Source organism: Macaca fascicularis, chromosome 15, assembly GCF_037993035.2.
Source record: "Macaca fascicularis isolate 582-1 chromosome 15, T2T-MFA8v1.1".
In the NCBI taxonomy this organism is placed as follows: domain Eukaryota; kingdom Metazoa; phylum Chordata; class Mammalia; order Primates; family Cercopithecidae; genus Macaca; species Macaca fascicularis.
In genome coordinates this window covers 82285177-82302128 of record NC_088389.1, presented here as the reverse complement: position 1 = coordinate 82302128, position 16952 = coordinate 82285177, and the positions used below count along the sequence as shown (strand labels likewise).

Genomic DNA, 16952 nt, shown 5'->3' with positions numbered 1-16952 from the left:
CATTTTAGGGGAAATGGAAGGTATGGAACTGTACTGGATTTGCTGGGGAAAACAATTTCACTTAGGGAATGCTTGGTCTGACAGCCAAAAGAACTGGTGACCTGACCTCTGCAACTGCATACTGTAGATAACCTTCCCTGGAAGGAGAAATAGTTTCATCCCATCCCATTCCACATTCGTACCTTAAGGGAGACACTAGGTATTATCATTCATATTGATGATTTTATTGACTTAGTAATAACAATACTAGCTTCTAAAATTGTTGTGCCAGAATATTGGGCTAACCCTACTCTTTCCTGTAAGCCTCTCTCAAAATGTATCTGTGTTATTTAGATGCATTGCTATCATTATTTGAATTTCTTGATAAAATAACTGAGTCTTAGAGAAGGCATTACTAACAAAAGGCAGAGAAAGGATTTGACCACTGGCCTGGCCACACCCAACTTTTAATCACTCTACTTTGCTAAAACATGTCTATCACGTCCACAGTGTTGAAGTCTTACTTTTATAGGAATTTAGTGATAACAGCAACTAACACTTACTAAGTGTTTACTATGTATGAGTCTGCTGGATTATCTCATTTAATCTTAGAAGAACACTATGAGCTAGGAGCTATCATCATTCACATTTCACAGATGACAGAACAGAGAGATTATACAACTCGACAAGACTCTACCTACAGTAGGTGATAGAGCCGTGATGTGAATGTAAACAGTCTCATTCAATAACAACATTCTTACCTATTTTGTATATTGCCTCCCATTCATTCACCTGAAGCTTTTTTATATCCCGGGGACACAGCTCTGTGTGTTTCATTCTCAACGCCCTCCCATGAAACTCCTTACCAGCAGACCAGCAGTGACTACACTTGAGGCCAGGTCTTGCCAGCCTCATCTTATGTTCCATCTGAATAAAACAAGAGCTAGGGAAAAAAAAAAAATCTGGGGAGCTAACAGGCAGACAGCCCAGGACTTTGAAGGGGAGGCACTGTTTGTGCTGTGTTTAAAGAAAATTTAAGGAGTTCAAAGCACCATCCGAAAGGTGGGCAGGCTGAGAAACAAATCAAAAGCTGCTCAGGGACACAATAAGAAAATAGTTACTGCCATTAATCAAGCACCAAACCTTTGCATTTGTGAGGATGTCCTCCCTTTAGAGCTTATCAGCAGTGATCAGGGAGTAAAGGAGAGAAGCAGAAGAGGGCACTGTGCCCTCAGGTCAAGCCCAAAAAAGCCTCCTGTGCCAGGCGGGAAAATGGCCTTGCTTTTGCTCTCTAAAATGAAGAAAAAAGTCCAAGGACTTTGCTCATGGAAAGACCAGAATCCAGTTGCCTCACCAAGACTAGGAAGCAGCTAAAAGCTGTTTTCCCTAAGCAAAAGAGAATTTTGCAGCTAGGCAAAGCCGGGTTTCAGTATTTACAATCTGGAAAAACTAAGTCCACTAGAAAGACAAATTCTTTAAGCAGATACTGCAACAGCTTCCACTTTTTCCAAACGAATGCATCAAGGGAAGACGACGATAGTATTTCTATCCTTGTGTTTCTGAACAAAGCCCTAGAAACATCTTCCCTAAGGATCTAGTTCTCACTTTGCCACTGCTAAGCATGTACTTCCCTTCGCCCGAGGACTCAAATTAGTGCCTGTGCTACTGTTCACCAAGCCCTAAACACCCCTCTGGAAAAAAATTTCTACGAAAGAAAATGTTTTTGTTGGGATAATCTCCAAGCCAGAGCTTGCTGGGAACATTATCTTCCTTTGTCAGAGGAAACTTAGTTGTTTTTCAGTCTCCTCTCTTTATCTTGACACATTTACAAATTATCATATGGACACTGTTGTGGAGTCACTCAGAATGAGCATGATATCACAGAAATGTCATGCTTTATTCTTATGATAAAGGAATCTCTATTTGGAGTGGGAAGGAGAAAAGACTAGGGAAGAAAAGAGATTGGCAAGGAAAGGACTGGACTACTTTAGTTATGTTAGGTTTTGGACTCAAGTCAGGGAGAATATTAGAGAGTTACCAGTTGGGAACAAACGACTTTCACAGATATTTAGACAATTTATAAGAACATAGACTGGGACAAATAATAAAGACATGTGACTTTTCACAGGACAAAATGAAAAAGTACTTGTTTTGATCTGCCTTCCTTTTAAGTCCTTACAAACTACCATGCCTCCAACAAACTTGAGGAATTTGTAAATAGAATACTGAGATCTCATGATTCTAAATGTAGGACTGATATAATCAGAAGCTTTTTTTTTTCTGAGACGGAGTCTCTCTCTGTCACCAGGATGGAGTGCAGTGGCGCAATCTTGGCTCCTGCAACCTCCACCTCTTGGGTTCAAGTGATTCTCGTGCTTCAGCCCCCCGAGTAGCTGGGATTACAGGTATGTGCCACCACACTCAGCCAATTTTTGTATTTTCAGTAGAGATGGGGTTTGACCATGTTGGCCAGGATGGTCTCAATCTCCTGACCTCGTGATCCACCTGCCTGGGCCTCCCAAAGTGCTGGGATTAACAGGCGTGAGCCACAGAGCCTGGCCCAAAACCTTTTTGGGCCCAAAGCCTTTTTGATTATAGGATGCTCATGACCAACAGCCCTGATTTAGGATTTATGCAAATTGTGTCTGAATAGGATTTTCTTTTAGGTACGGGCTTGCCAGATTTAGCAAAGAAACATAAAGGATTCTCACCTAAATTTGCATGGTAATATTTGTATTTAAAAATCATTTATTGTTTACTGATATTCAGATTCAGTAGAAAATTCTATATTTTCTATTTGGGTGAGGGTCTCTATAAATTCCCCTGGTCTGATAAGACATATCAAATACAAGCTGAAAATTCAAATTCAATGATGCTGAGAAATGAAAAGAAAAATTATATCCAGTGAATTACAAAAAAAGAAAGGTTTGAAATTAATGGGTTATATGCATATTAAGTCTTACAGTACATTAAACCATAAAGCTGGTTGGTATATGACACTAAATTAACTTTATGCTTCTCATCATTTCCTGTGGTGAAGAACTGAAGGCTACCTGGCACAATCCTTCATGTATGAGATATGTTTAATAAATATCTACTGACTGATGATCTGGATGATGTAGACCAGGTCTGCTCACTTTACATTAAAAAAAATCAGAGGACTTTGGATGAAATATGGGCAGGAAAAAAGCTGGCTTAATTAGTAAATAATTAAAGTAATAATGTAAAACTATCTTTTCCTCGAATGAACTGCATGCAGTAAAAGGAAATCACATTTACAGAACATAATAAAAGAAAGGTCTCAAAATTCCAGTGAAACAAGCATTCTTGCAGGCAGACCTCGGCCAAAGGAAATAACACTGGTATTAATTCAGATCTCTTGAAAGTGAATGAAAATTCTAGTACTCATGCAGCTTTTTGGAATGGCATATCCTGTTATTTAAAGTCAAAGAAAAAAAGAAGAAAAAAATAATTTACACAGAGAAAGCTGCTGTGGGTGCATTAAGCTATAAAATGTATTTTTTATTCATCAAGTCTCATATTCTTGCCAAATGCTCACCTCACATACCTAGGAAACCGTGGAATTGTTTTTTTATTTATTTTTATTTTTTTGTTTTCTTTCCAAAAGAGAGAGTCTTAACAAATGAGCTTTATCGAAGTAAAGGTTACTGATCTAGTTTTAAAAAAAATTCTAAATGAATTACCTTTCTAAAATCTGCCCACCTCTTTTATCAAACACACAAATCAAATATCATGGGATAAAACAATTTTCCAGTTGTATTGGATTATCATTAAATATTTCCTAAAACCGTTTAGAATTCAGTTTGCTCTCTTTCTTATTTTTACTGTTTTATTTACCTTCATCTTAATGGTTTAGAAATAAAGTCTTCATCTAAACTATGGACATTAAAACTAACTTGCAAACATTAAACAATAAAAAAGGTTTCGTGCAGCAGTCCTCAACTTTTACATCAAGCCTCCTGTTTTTTTCACAAAGACAGCAAACTCTTATTGGTAATGCTTCCCATCAGAAGCAGGTATTCATCAAGGGAGAAAAGTAAGTAGGACTCACTTCCACCTGTACCCAATGCTGAGTGTATTCTAGTTGTACCAGCTAATTTTTAATATTCTGTAAAATATTTGGCTGAAGTCTGAATTCTGTGAATGGCCAAATTACTACTCTAGTGTGGAGGCAAAGGGTAAAAAGAAAAAAAAAATTACATCACCAGAAAAGGAGCCCATTACTGCTCTTACCCTGGTATCTTAATCTTATTTGCCACTTCTGAACCAAAAAGAGTTGAACTTCTAGAAAACTTTCGTTGTTACTGTTTTTCAAGCCATACTCAGATCTTTTTAGGCGAACGAAGGAAAAGCACAGAGAAGATAAAGCAAACAAGGGAAAGTAAAAAATATAGTATTTATAGTATTTCAGTGAAGTAGTGGCAGTAAACTGGAGTACTTTTACGGAGACTTGACAAAATTAGAAATTCTGAGTCAATGCTGGCCCACCAACTAAAATATTTCAGACTAGGTATGGTCATCTTTTACCAAAAAAAAAAAAGTTTAAGTAAATTCAATAAGCCCTGCTTTCTATTAGCAGAGTGAAAGAGCTAAGATTCCTTAATGTGGACAGGGTGGTGGTAAGGTAGGAAATCCTTTATTAATTTAGTGGGAAATACCTACTGATATTCAGAACTGCTCTGATATTCCTTCCCCCCTTAACTCAATAGTGCTAAGGATTTTAAGGAAATACTCTGTGAAAAGTAACACAGCTCACTAAGTATTAGTAATTCCAAAACCCAGGTGTTGCAGTATAATGAATTAATCACTATTTATTTATTTATTTATTTATTTTTGAGACAGAGTCTTGCTCTGTCACCCAGACTGGAAAGTGGTAGCGTGATCTCAGCTCACTGCAGCCTTGACCTCCTGGGTTCAATCAAACCTCCCACCCCAGCCTCCAAAGTAGTTGGGACTGAGAGCACATGCAACCGCACCAGGCTAATTTTTGTACTTTTTGTAGAGCCAAGATTTTGCCATGTTGCCCAGGTTGGTCTTGAACTCCTGGGCTCAAGTGATCCACCTGCCTCAACCTTACAAAGCGCTGAGATTACAGGCTGTCAGACACACCACGCCCAGCCTTTAATTATTTTTAAAACACATTTCTAAAGATTTTTGTAAAGCAGCTAATGTCAACAACTTAAGCAGCTTTAATAAGCAATCTAGGTCAACAGAGAGAATGCGTGTTTATGTGTGTGTACATATACAGAGACACACATATGTGCATAGATATGGTATATAATGACCCATGAAATCCAACATCTTAGGAATGAACTGAAAATGCTGCTAACAAGGAAAATTTATTCAAGAAAGGAGGTCAACAAATTTCTAAAAATTAATTTTAGAGAGAATACATGATTTTGGCATTTGGTTATTTTTTAGCAGCAGATATTAAATTTTCTTTTATTGACATAATGACAGGTAGAATGCATTCAGTGCTACTATGAAACCATTCTGGGCAATGTATTTTGGTAGTCTTGTTGCTGCTCCATGCATTTCAGAGGAAAATTACACACTAGAAAACCTAAGTCACTTCCTTGTTGCCCCACACCCAGGACACTGCACAGTATAAGGCAGCCGGAAAGAATGCTGTGTTTCACCTCTGAGCAGAAGTAACTAGAGACATGATTTCAGGGTTTCTGTGCAGGCGGGGTGGAATGAAGCAATTAGCTGTAATGCTAGGGGCAAAAAGAGTGGGTGCTCTCATCCCGCTGCCAACTCCAAGGCTAGAGGCCAAGCCCTCACTGCTGTATTTGGCCTCACGAATGGGGAGAGTGTGGGATTTGCATGCCTGGGTGTATGTATTTTGAGTTATATACAGATATCTCCCTGTTATGAGAAAAGAGAGGTCAAGGTGATAATCATAAGGGAAAGAATTAGAATTCATTTTACTGGCCGGGCGCGGTGCTCAAGCCTGTAATCCCAGCACTTTGGGAGGCCGAGACGGGCGGATCATGAGGTCAGGAGATTGAGACCATCCTGGCTGACACGGTGAAACCCCGTCTCTACTTTAAAAATACAAAAAACTAGCCGGGCGTGGTGGCAGGCGCCTGTAGTCCCAGCTGCTCGGGAGGCTGAGGCAGGAGAATGGTGTGAACCCGGGAGGCGGAGCTTGCAGTGAGCTGAGATCCGGCCACTGCACTCCAGCCTGGGCGGCAGAGCGAGGCTCCGTCTCAAAAAAAAAAAAAAAAAAAAAAAAAAGAATTCATTTTACTAAGGTCTGAGAAACACCAAAATTAATATCCCAGAAACATAGAATTTTTAATGGTACAGTAGGAAAAGCACAGTCTGGTGTAACAGAAACATCTTATTCAAGTTGGGTGAAAAATGACATTCTTCAGAAAGTCCTCAAAACAATCACTGGCCAGGAATAATTTATGTTGTTCAAGAAGGAAAAAACATTGCTTTTACTTTTACATTACTAATGTAATATGCACATGGACATTAAATAGAGAAAACAAACTGGTGACACAGTTAACTTTTACACTCACAAGGCTGCCATAGTAGATAGATAATGATAATATAAGATGGCTTTGGCAAAAATGAGAGCGAATAAATGAAAAGCCCTTTGATTAATGACTGGCCTCCCCTTTACTGCTCATCTACTGTCCATTGTACTTTTAATATGCATTATTTGGAAAGGCTTCATATATTTTCTCTTTGTCATAATAAGACTGTAAAGTAGGTACTATTAATCCTATTTTACAGACAAGAAAACTGAAGTCCAGCGATATTAACATGTCATGAAGTGACAGAGCCAAGATTTGACCTCAGAACAGTCTACACCCATACTGCCTTCAATATTCTTACAATTCTGATGGGTTTAGGACATAAGTTCTGTACCTATTACCTGGCAAAACCAACACTTCCTCAGAGAAAAAAAGTTTATTTAGGAACTGTTATGGGCTGAACTGTGTTCCCCCAAAATTCCTATGTTGAAGTCATAACCCCTACTACCTCAGAACGTGACTATATTTGAATATAGGGTCTTTAAAGAGGTGATTAAGTTAAAATGAGGCCCTTAGGGTGGACCTTAATCCAATCTGACTGATGTCCTTAGAAGAGGAAATTTGACGCACAAGAAGACACCGGGGCTGGGCACAGTGGCTCACACCTATAATCCCAGCACTCTGGGAGGCTGAGGAGGGCAGATCATGAGGTCAGGAGTTCGAGACCAGCCTGGCCAACCAGGTGAAAACCCATCTCTACTAAAAATACAAAAATAAGCTGGGCGTGGTGGCTCATGCCTGTAATCCCAGCTACTCAGAAGGCTGAGGAAGGAGAATGGCTTGAACCCTGGAGGTGGAGGTTGCAGACACCAGGGCATGCCCCACAGATGAGAGACCATGTGAGGGTGCCCATCTACAAACAAGGAGGAGAAGCCTCAGAATGAAACCAACCCTGCCAACACTTTGATCTTGGAATTCTAGCCTCCAGAGCCTTGAGGATATAAATTTCTGCTGTCTAAGCCACCCAGCCTGTGGTATTTTGTCATGGCAGCCCCAGCAAACTAATATAGGACGAGAGACGATATCACTGAATGTAGTAACATAAAGAGACTGCAGAACTAACTGCAGCTCGTCTGTTGTTCAAGACCGGACTGAGAATTGTTGCTGATTTGGGGCCTTGTTAATAAAGCAGGAAAGCGCTCTATCCCTGTGGGCATGAAGGATTGCAGGATTGAGGTTGCCTGGTGGAAACATACCCCTTCCCGGGTATTCCTCTCAGAGTACTCTCTCTCACAGAAACATGGCTGAAATGTCCCCACAACTCCAGCATACACACTCTCACGAGCAAGGTACATGATAAATTAAAAGCATTTCAAGGCATGGCCCGGTGTTGTTACCTCAGATCTTGCTAGAATAACATGACATTTATAAAAATACAACCCACTGGATGTTTGGCACCACCTGGGAATGAAGAATATGTCCACTTAAGAGGCAATACCCGGGGCTATCCAAAAATCTCAAGCCAGGATTTCTTTTCATAAACATTACCTATCTTTTTAAATTCTACAGTCTGGGAGGTGAAAAAAAAAAAAAAAAAGAAGAAAGTCTACTTATTTCCAAGTCTCCTTTTACTTAAACAGAACAAACATAAACCATACACAGGAATATGCTGAACGCTCAGTCAGGGCACACCGACAGAACGGCTCTGTGCACCTGGCAAAAAGCCTCAACACTCATATCCTTCGCATGGGGTCTCCCCACCCCGGGACACACCTACACAGAGCTCACACTCTACCTACGTCGACCACCTCCAATCCCCATGCACACTGAAAGGGAGTATTTACAGGTTATATTTTCAGATACCAGCCAAATAATGTTCCCGTTCACTCTCTCATCCACCTGAGACCATACAACATTTAACATCTAGAAGGATAAACTCAGCCCCTAGCACATACGACAAGGGTGAGCAGTCATCGAGGAGTTCTCAAGCAAGGAGGATTTGCCAGCTTCCCTCTGAGGTCCAGGCCCTGAAAGGCCAACTGTGGTATGTTTGAGTTTCCATCAGGCCTGGTGTTTGCTGGCTGTGCCCATGCTCAGTAAGAACTCCACAGCCCAACTGTCCTATAAACGTCTTGGCCTTCTGCTGAGAGCTGCTTGCCTAGCACTGCTTCTTGGAGCTGAGAATATGCTGTTTGAGAGCCACAGGCTGAATCTTAACTAACACTTGGAGCATAGCTGACCTCTCTCTTCTCCAGGCCAGTGACTGCTCTAAACAGACACACACACACACACACACACACACACACACACACACACACACACACGAACACGAACATAATAAGAACAGGAAGAAAAGCCCAGATTTTCCTCACCATGTGCCACCCAGCCATGTTTACACTGATCACAAGTCCTCAGGTTAATCTTCCCTGGCTGAAAACATTCACATGTGCAGTTTACCAGTGTGCAACGGATGGCCTGAAAAATAAAGGAGGAAAAAAAGGTCAGCATCTGTTCAAAGATACTATACTCTTTTCACCATTTTAATAAATAATGCCCACTTCCATTTTTAAAGGCTTTATGATGGCAGGGGCCTGGAGGGTTTTAAAAATAAATTTAGATATCGCCACAATCTCTTATAAAAAAAGGTAAAGAAAACAAAGCTCATTCACTAATACAATGTTTTAGGTCATTCATAGTAACCTTTAGATTACAAACTTAGAATAAAAATAAAGGACTACATATTCTATAAGATACTGGATTTATGACATCACAAATCCAAAAGAGGAAAAAGTATATTGCTGCTAATATATATTTCCACTTAAATTTATCCACTTGTCAATAAAGCAAAAAATACATTGTAACAAAATAATATTCAAGTGAAATGTCTGTGAAAGTAAAATATGGCACACAAATATTATTATTAGAATATTACTTTTCTTCTGCTGAATTTCAATTAAATGTTGTGCTAAACTCTCAAATATATTTTAAAGACACTCCTGTGATCAATAAGACCTAACATATTTCTGTTATTATTTAGCACATCCCAATTCCTTGAGTATTTTTTTCTTTATTAATTCCATTTTCGTTCCTGTTTTGAAAAATACAAAACAATCCTCCTCTTATTTCAATGGTGACATAAGAAAATAAGTTTAATTTCTGGTTTTAGATGAGACATGGAACAGAAAAAATCATTTCTGTGAATATTTTATATTTGGAACAGTACACCTGTAGTGCAGAAAACTGAAAAACACACTTAAAAATCTTTCATTTCCTTATAACTACTTTAAAAAACCATCTCATCAGTTAATATTATAAAATGAATCCATAGAACATTAGCATAAATGGAGTGTAACTTTTTATGAATAAAAACGTATGTTTAAGAATTGTGCTGAAGCTGACCTATGCTCTCGGACTACAGTTAATAAATTTACCTCATACAGTTAATTCTAATTTGCATGGAAATTCTGAAGACAGAAGGGATTTAGTCTGATCATTCGCAGATTAACAATCTACTGTAACTACTTGAACTGCCAGGAAAAGATCTCTCTGCAGATTTAGATGCAATCAATGATTACTGATTCTGGGGTGGAGGGGTGGGCATGGGGATACCTGAAACTGCAGCTCCGTGCGTGATAGCCATGCTCACTTACACAGCTCCAGATGCTCATACTTCTGGAACCATTTGGATTTTTATAGAGACTGTCTCATTTGTAACAGGCAGTATTTTGGATATTGTTAACGTAATTGGGACAAATTCCATTCACAGAGAATAAGACTGAGCGGGCTTCTACCATTCCCTATGCTTTGGATCAGGCACGTGTAAAATATTTCTCTTCTATTAATTAACATTAAATCTATGGATCCCTATTTGGTTTCAGATGTTGGAGTCCTCACTGCAGACTCCATTCATACTTCACCCCCATCTTTAATTTGTGCTTCTGTTTACCACTAGGGAAATATTTAATTGTATAATCTTCCCTGATATTTCAGGATCTCTCTTCCAAATATGGTCCAATTGTAGCTAGGTTGTAAACTTTGTTGTATATAGAAGTGATTAATTTGTAGACTATAAGGAGAAATATTTCTTCCAGAAGTTCTTATTTCAATTTCAATAATTTGTTGACTGAGAAATATATCAGAACATCCCAAGTTAGAAACAGTTTACTTAAATAACATGTCCATTAGTTAATGAACTCACAACTTGATTGTACGGTGACCAAAATAAAAAGAGCTTAGAGGACAGCGTTTCCACTAAAAACAAGGAACTTTACAAATTATCTAATTATAAATTTAGATATGGGAACTATGTTGACATTAAAACATTTATATAATTCGAAGTGCAATAATAAAAGCTTTCATAAATGCTTTTAAAAAAAAATACCTCTGCTTTACCAAAATCAAGGGAGGGCCAATAAAGTGAGATGGTATTTCAAGGACAGTTAATATAAACTCTAGCATAAAAGACACAAATATTTCAATCATTAATTTGATAATATTTAATTATTTTATAAAAATATCCTAACTTTGTATTGTTTAAAGCACACTTTCATCAACTTTAATTATACCCAGAACAAATTTAAGATCAGAACAAATTAAGAGACTGTGGATTTGCTTTATTTTTATGTGTATTTTTTTTTTTTTTTTAACTGGTTGAATCATTCATTCACTTACTCTGAATTAGTTTATGATTCAAATATTTTGTCTTCCTAAATAACTTTATACATCTGGTACATTTGGGAATTCAACTTTTTAGATCATCATTCCTTTTTGTGAATTCTATTCTTTTTGTATCTAAACATACAAACACTGGAACACCTCAACTCCTTTTGTATATAAACACTTAAGCACTAGAATATCCATTTTGTATTTCTATGAATTCCAGAAGGTCTATTTGTTTTAAATTCAGATTTATATAGACTACAATTGTCCCTTAAGGGAATTATATATATTTAAACAATATGGCCTAAATAAATATTTTGAGTAAGACTACTGCGGCTTCAAAGGAAGTTTTATTCTAAATAACATTTTTGAAACAGCATAAAACTTTGACATACTATTTATTCACAACAAAATAGAACCAATGTGATCACTGGCCAACTCACCCACATGCAAAAACATAAATTATCATAAAACTATCAAAGTCAGTTAAGCCTCAAAAACGTACATGCATTACAAGGAGACAGTTGGGAAGAGTTAAAATGAATATACTTTCATTCTTGTGAATATGTTCACGGCTGCCTCCATTCAGCTCATGTCTGAGTGCCTCCAACCCTCTTCTGGGCACTCGGAACAAGACCAAGCTGTTACATTCCGTGAACTACACACTTTGAAAATGCAGGTATGCAGAAAGGAACAGACAGTTCAGTCAGACTGTTCCCACCTATCTATGCAGAGATTAGTATTCAGGTCTGGGTAAAGCAGACCTCCAGGACCCAGCCTAACAAGGGTGCCAGGGTGCCTTGTAACTCCTTCCTCAATTTCCATTATTGGAAACTGTCTACTCTTTTCTTCATACCTGCATTTTCAAAGTTTGTCATTCACAGAATGTACCACATACAGCTTAGTCTTGTTCCGAGTGCCCAGAAGGGGGTTGAAGGCACTCAGACCTGAGGTGAATGGAGGCAGCCGTGAACATGATCAGCATGCCCCAATTCCCCAAGAACAAACATAACAACAGCCATAAATTTTCTTAAGTCTGCAACTTATTGAAAGCAATTATTCCTTCTGCTTACCTTTACCACTGACTTCTTGAAAGAGAAATCCATGCACCCAGCAACCAGTGCTTCCACTTCCTCGCCACCACCTACATTTTAACTCTACAATCCGGATTCTGCCTCACACGTGCCTGAAACTGTCTCTCTGAGAGGAAATGTTCTCATCCTATCTGGTCCTTTTCTCTGGTCTTCTTGTCCTCCCAGACTCTGATGCAGCTTGCAGCACTAACTCTCCTTCATTCCTGGGCTGTAGAGACTGACTATCCTAGTTTTTCTGGCAGCAACTGCTCGCTCCTCTCTCTCTCCACTGTAAATAAATACAGGTGTTTCCCATGGCCAAGCTCTTCATTCTTTAATTTGGCAATTTCATGCCCTCCTACAGCTTCAAATATCATCACTAAGCAAAAACCATCACTTTGGAGCCAGGCACTGCCTCTTAAGTGGTGGGAAGTGGATGGCAGCGTCCCTGTGCTCAAGGACTTGATAATTTGGGGTTTGGGTGCAGTGGATTTAGAGGAGAGACCCCAACTAAGAACATAAAAGAAACCCTCACACAGATGGGAGAAGGACTATCTCCTCCTCATTACTCCTCCTCTACCAAACCTCAGGATTTTAATTTATTTATTTACAATAGTAAATTATTACCTGTTATAATAATAGCTAGATGGATTGAATATCTGCCATTTTCCAGACATTGTGCCAGAGTTTATAAACATCAGCCTTCTTAGTTCTCAGAAAATAGCATAACGTTGTTACTACTATTACTTTTATTTCACAGAGGAGAAACTAAGGTAGAGATAACTTACTATGTTACCTAAAGTCACAGATCTAGAAATCGGAACCAGCTCTCCATTCCACTGATAAGGAATCTTTACTTTTTTCTTTTTTTTCAAAGAGACACAGTCTAGCTCTGTCATCCGGGCTGAAGTACAGTGGTGAGATCATGGCTCACTGCAGCCTTGACCTTCAGGTTCAAGCAATCCTCCCACCTCAGCCTCCCGAGTAGCTAGGACCACAGGCGTGCACCATTACACTGAGCTAAGAATCCTGAGTTACGATTCCATTCACAGCAAGTTATGGGGCAGAGTTTTCACTGATATTCTGCCTTCCTCCAAAGATTATGTATCCCTTCGTTTCCTGTCTTCTACTCTCACTGCTACTACCACAATTCCAGTCTTTTTTTCTAGACTATCCAAACTATCTCCTAATTAACCTACACATTTCTCTTCTCTCCCCATCTCCATGAATATTCTCTCTTCTTAAGAGATCCACACAGTTGATCGTTATTTGCTTGACTGAGGTTATTTTCACCCTCCTGTCAGATTCTGCCTACTCGAGTAAAAACAGTGACTGTCCGTCCTCCTTGGTTAGACAGCTGACTCCTCTGTTATCCAAATTCTCAATCCCTACTTCTCTAACACCATGCTCTCTAGCTTCCCTCCTTCCAAGTCCTGCTTAAGTTGTTAACTCCTACTCATTCTTTGGATTTCAAGTACCACTCATTCCCCAGGGCAGTGGCCCTGTCTCCCATTCAAGACAAGTTCCCCACTAGACTCCTGTATCATAATCAGTCTGTCAGAGTGCTTAGTATGTAGATTGTGAATATTACATTTATTTGTGTGATTATCCGATATGGGTCTGTTTTCCCCTCTAGAACTTAAGTTCCGTGAGGGCAGGACAGACATGTCTGTTGGGCTTTCAATGTATAGTGGCAAATAATAGGTACTCAAAAGGGACTTTAAAAATACATGATTCTCTGAACCACTTTCCTCATCTGTAAAGTGATAGTAACAATGACATAGCAACAGTGGCAAAACACTCAAATGAAATAATGAACATAAAGTAAGTGTTAACCTGTCTGGCAACAGGAAAAGCTCAATAAATGACAACCATTTATGGCCACAAGAAACTTTCCACATATTATATTTAAATTATTGTTTTCTCTCTTATGATTCTTCCCAATGTATTGTTTTACTCCAACACCTTGCAAATTGCCTAACACATATTTAGTCTTAATAAATAAATGAACACTTTGACATACATAATACCATATTATTCATACTATAATCCTCTAAGGTAGGCACACAGATTATTATTTCTGTTTTACTATTCTGGTTCAGAAACGTTTATGTGTTTTACATGGCTCTTAAATGATCTAGTGGAGAAGACGACAAATCTCCCAATTATGACTCAGTTTATTTCCATTACCTATAGAAAACTAAAGAAAACTTACAATAAAAATAAGTAAATTATAAATATTCATATTCAAAAGTACATCTAAAATATACAAAGCAAAATAATTTAGTAAAAAATTAATCAACATTTGGTCAGTAACACTTTTATATCTGAATATTAAATAAAAGTACATTTGAAAGTATTTTGGATGAATTCCAAAGCTCTAATAGAGAGGATAGGTTCTGTTATCACTAAAGCTCAGGTCTCTAGCTGTACAGTACTTATAGATTGTTCCAATTCTCCAAGTTTATGTGAATTAAACACCAATCTTCTCACCCTATCATATTTCTCAGGAAAGCACAAATTGTTGTTTCAGTGAATATATAGGGTACTTCACAAAAGAACTATATACAAGGCTAATTAATAAAACTCTTATTAGAGGTTTTTTTGTTTGGGAACACTTAACCCTAGTTATCTGACACAAATTTAAAATGGCAAAATATGGCCTTTGGACAAATAGAAGCATAAAACACATATTCTGAAGGACCAATCAAAATGAGAGGGGAAAAAACTGATTTCAGTTCTGGGTTTTGGTGTTCCACACACACACAAAACCAAAAACAACTATTCACAAGGAGCTCCTTTCATGGGTTCATTAACCTTCCCCAATCTCCCACAGATAACAACAAAAAAATTTTCTTGTTTTTTTCTGAGACAGGATCTTGCTCTGTCGCCCAGGCTGGAGTGCAGTGGCATAATCTTGGCTCACTGCAACCTCCGCCTCTTAGGCTCAAATGATCCTCCCACCTCAGCCTCCCATGTAGCCGGGACTACAGGTGCACGCCACCACATCCGGCTAATTTTTGTATTTTTAGTAGAGACGGGGTTTCACCATGTTGCCCAGACTGGTCTCAAACTCCTAAGCTCAAGTGATTTGCCCACCTCAGCCTCCCAAAGTGCTGGGATTACACGTGTGAGTCATTGCGTCTGGCCTAAAAACCTTTTTTTTTTTTTTGAGACGGAATGTCACTCTGCTGACCAGGCTGGAGTACAGTGGTGTGATCTCAGCTCAGTGCAACCTCTGTCCTCCCGGATTTAAGTGATTCTCCCACTTCAGCCTCCTGAGTATCTGAGATTACAGGCATGCACCACCACACCCAGCTAATTTTTTATATTTTTAGTAGAGACGGGGTTTCATCATGTTGGTCAGGCTGGTCTCAAACTCCTGACTTCATGATCCACCGGCCTCAACCTCTCAAAGTGTTGGAATTACAGGCATGAACCACAGTGCCTGGTCCTAAAAACCTTTTTAACTCTTCTTTCCCCTTGTTAATTTCTGGAGAGTATAGCAAGATTTACAATATGAATTATGAAATTTTAAAATATTTTAAATTGCTTAATAGTTAAGTACATGACCTACATTAATAGTAAATTATAGAAAAACCTAATCATTAATATAAGCATCCACTCAGGTGTGGTGGCTTAAGCCGGTAATCCCAGCACTTTGGGAGGCTGAGGCAGGAGGATGGGTTGAGCCCAAGAGTTCGAGACCAGCATGGGCAACATGGCAAAACCCGATCTCTACAAAAAGTACAAAAATTAGGCAGTACGTACAGTGGTAAAAGAAAATGCATCACACAATAATTAATAAAAGGCTCTAATGTGGAAAAAAAGAAATTTCTTTTATTTTTCTTTTTGAGACAGAGTTTTGCTCTTGCTGCCCAGGCTACAGTGCAATGGCACCAACTTGGCTCACTGCAATCTCCGCCTCCCAGGTTCAAGAGATTCTCCTGCCTCAGCCTCCCAAGTAGCTGGGATTTCAGGTGTCCAACATCATGGCCAACTAATTTTGGTATTTTTAGTAGAGACGGGGTTTCACCTTGTTGGCCAGGCTGGTCTCGAACTCTTGACCTCTAGTGATCCACCCGTTTCGGTCTCCCAAAGTGCTAGAATTACAGGCATGAGCCACTGTGCCTGGCTTAAAAAAAGAAAATTTGTTCCTCAAAGACATCAGCCTTCTTAGTTCTCAGAAAATAGCATAAAGTTGTTATCCTAACCTAGCTGGGAAGAGTGGCTCATGCCTGTAATCCCAGCATTTTGGGAGGCCAAGGCAAGTGGACAGCTTGAGCCAAAACCAACCTGGACAACATGGTGAAACCTCACCTCTATACAAATACGAAAAATTATCCGGGCGTGGTGGTATGCACCTGTCATCCTAGGTACGCAGGAGGCTGAGGTGGGAGGACTGCTTGAGCCTTGGAGTTCGAGGATGCAGTAAGCCGTGTTCATACCACTGCATTCCCAGCCTGAATGAAAAAGTGAGACCTTCATCTCACACACACACACACAAAAGACTTCTATCCTAGTGGAGGAAAATCTGGAATAGCAAATTATCTGTAATGAATCTGAAAGCTAATTAAAGGATTGCCATAGAATACACTGCAATAAACAAACTAATGACTTGCTAGCACTGTGGAGGCAGAGAGTGATCTTGTAAACATGACCAAAAAGATGAAACAAGCACTTTTATATAGTTTGTGTATTATATGCTAAGACAGTACTTCAAACATTGCCA

At 38.9% G+C, this 16952-nt stretch overlaps 1 protein-coding gene across 13 annotated transcripts in view; it reads right to left on the bottom strand.

The window, feature by feature from the left end:
* Window positions 1–16952, bottom strand: part of BNC2 (basonuclin zinc finger protein 2) — a 452504-nt gene that overhangs the window by 154836 nt on the left and 280716 nt on the right. For all 13 annotated transcript variants that reach the window (XM_005581671.5, XM_015437123.4, XM_015437125.4 and 10 more), the window contains one exon: window positions 8861–8963. In XM_005581671.5, coding sequence (XP_005581728.1) covers window positions 8861–8963 — 103 coding nt within the window. The remainder of the gene's footprint in view (window positions 1–8860; window positions 8964–16952) is intronic.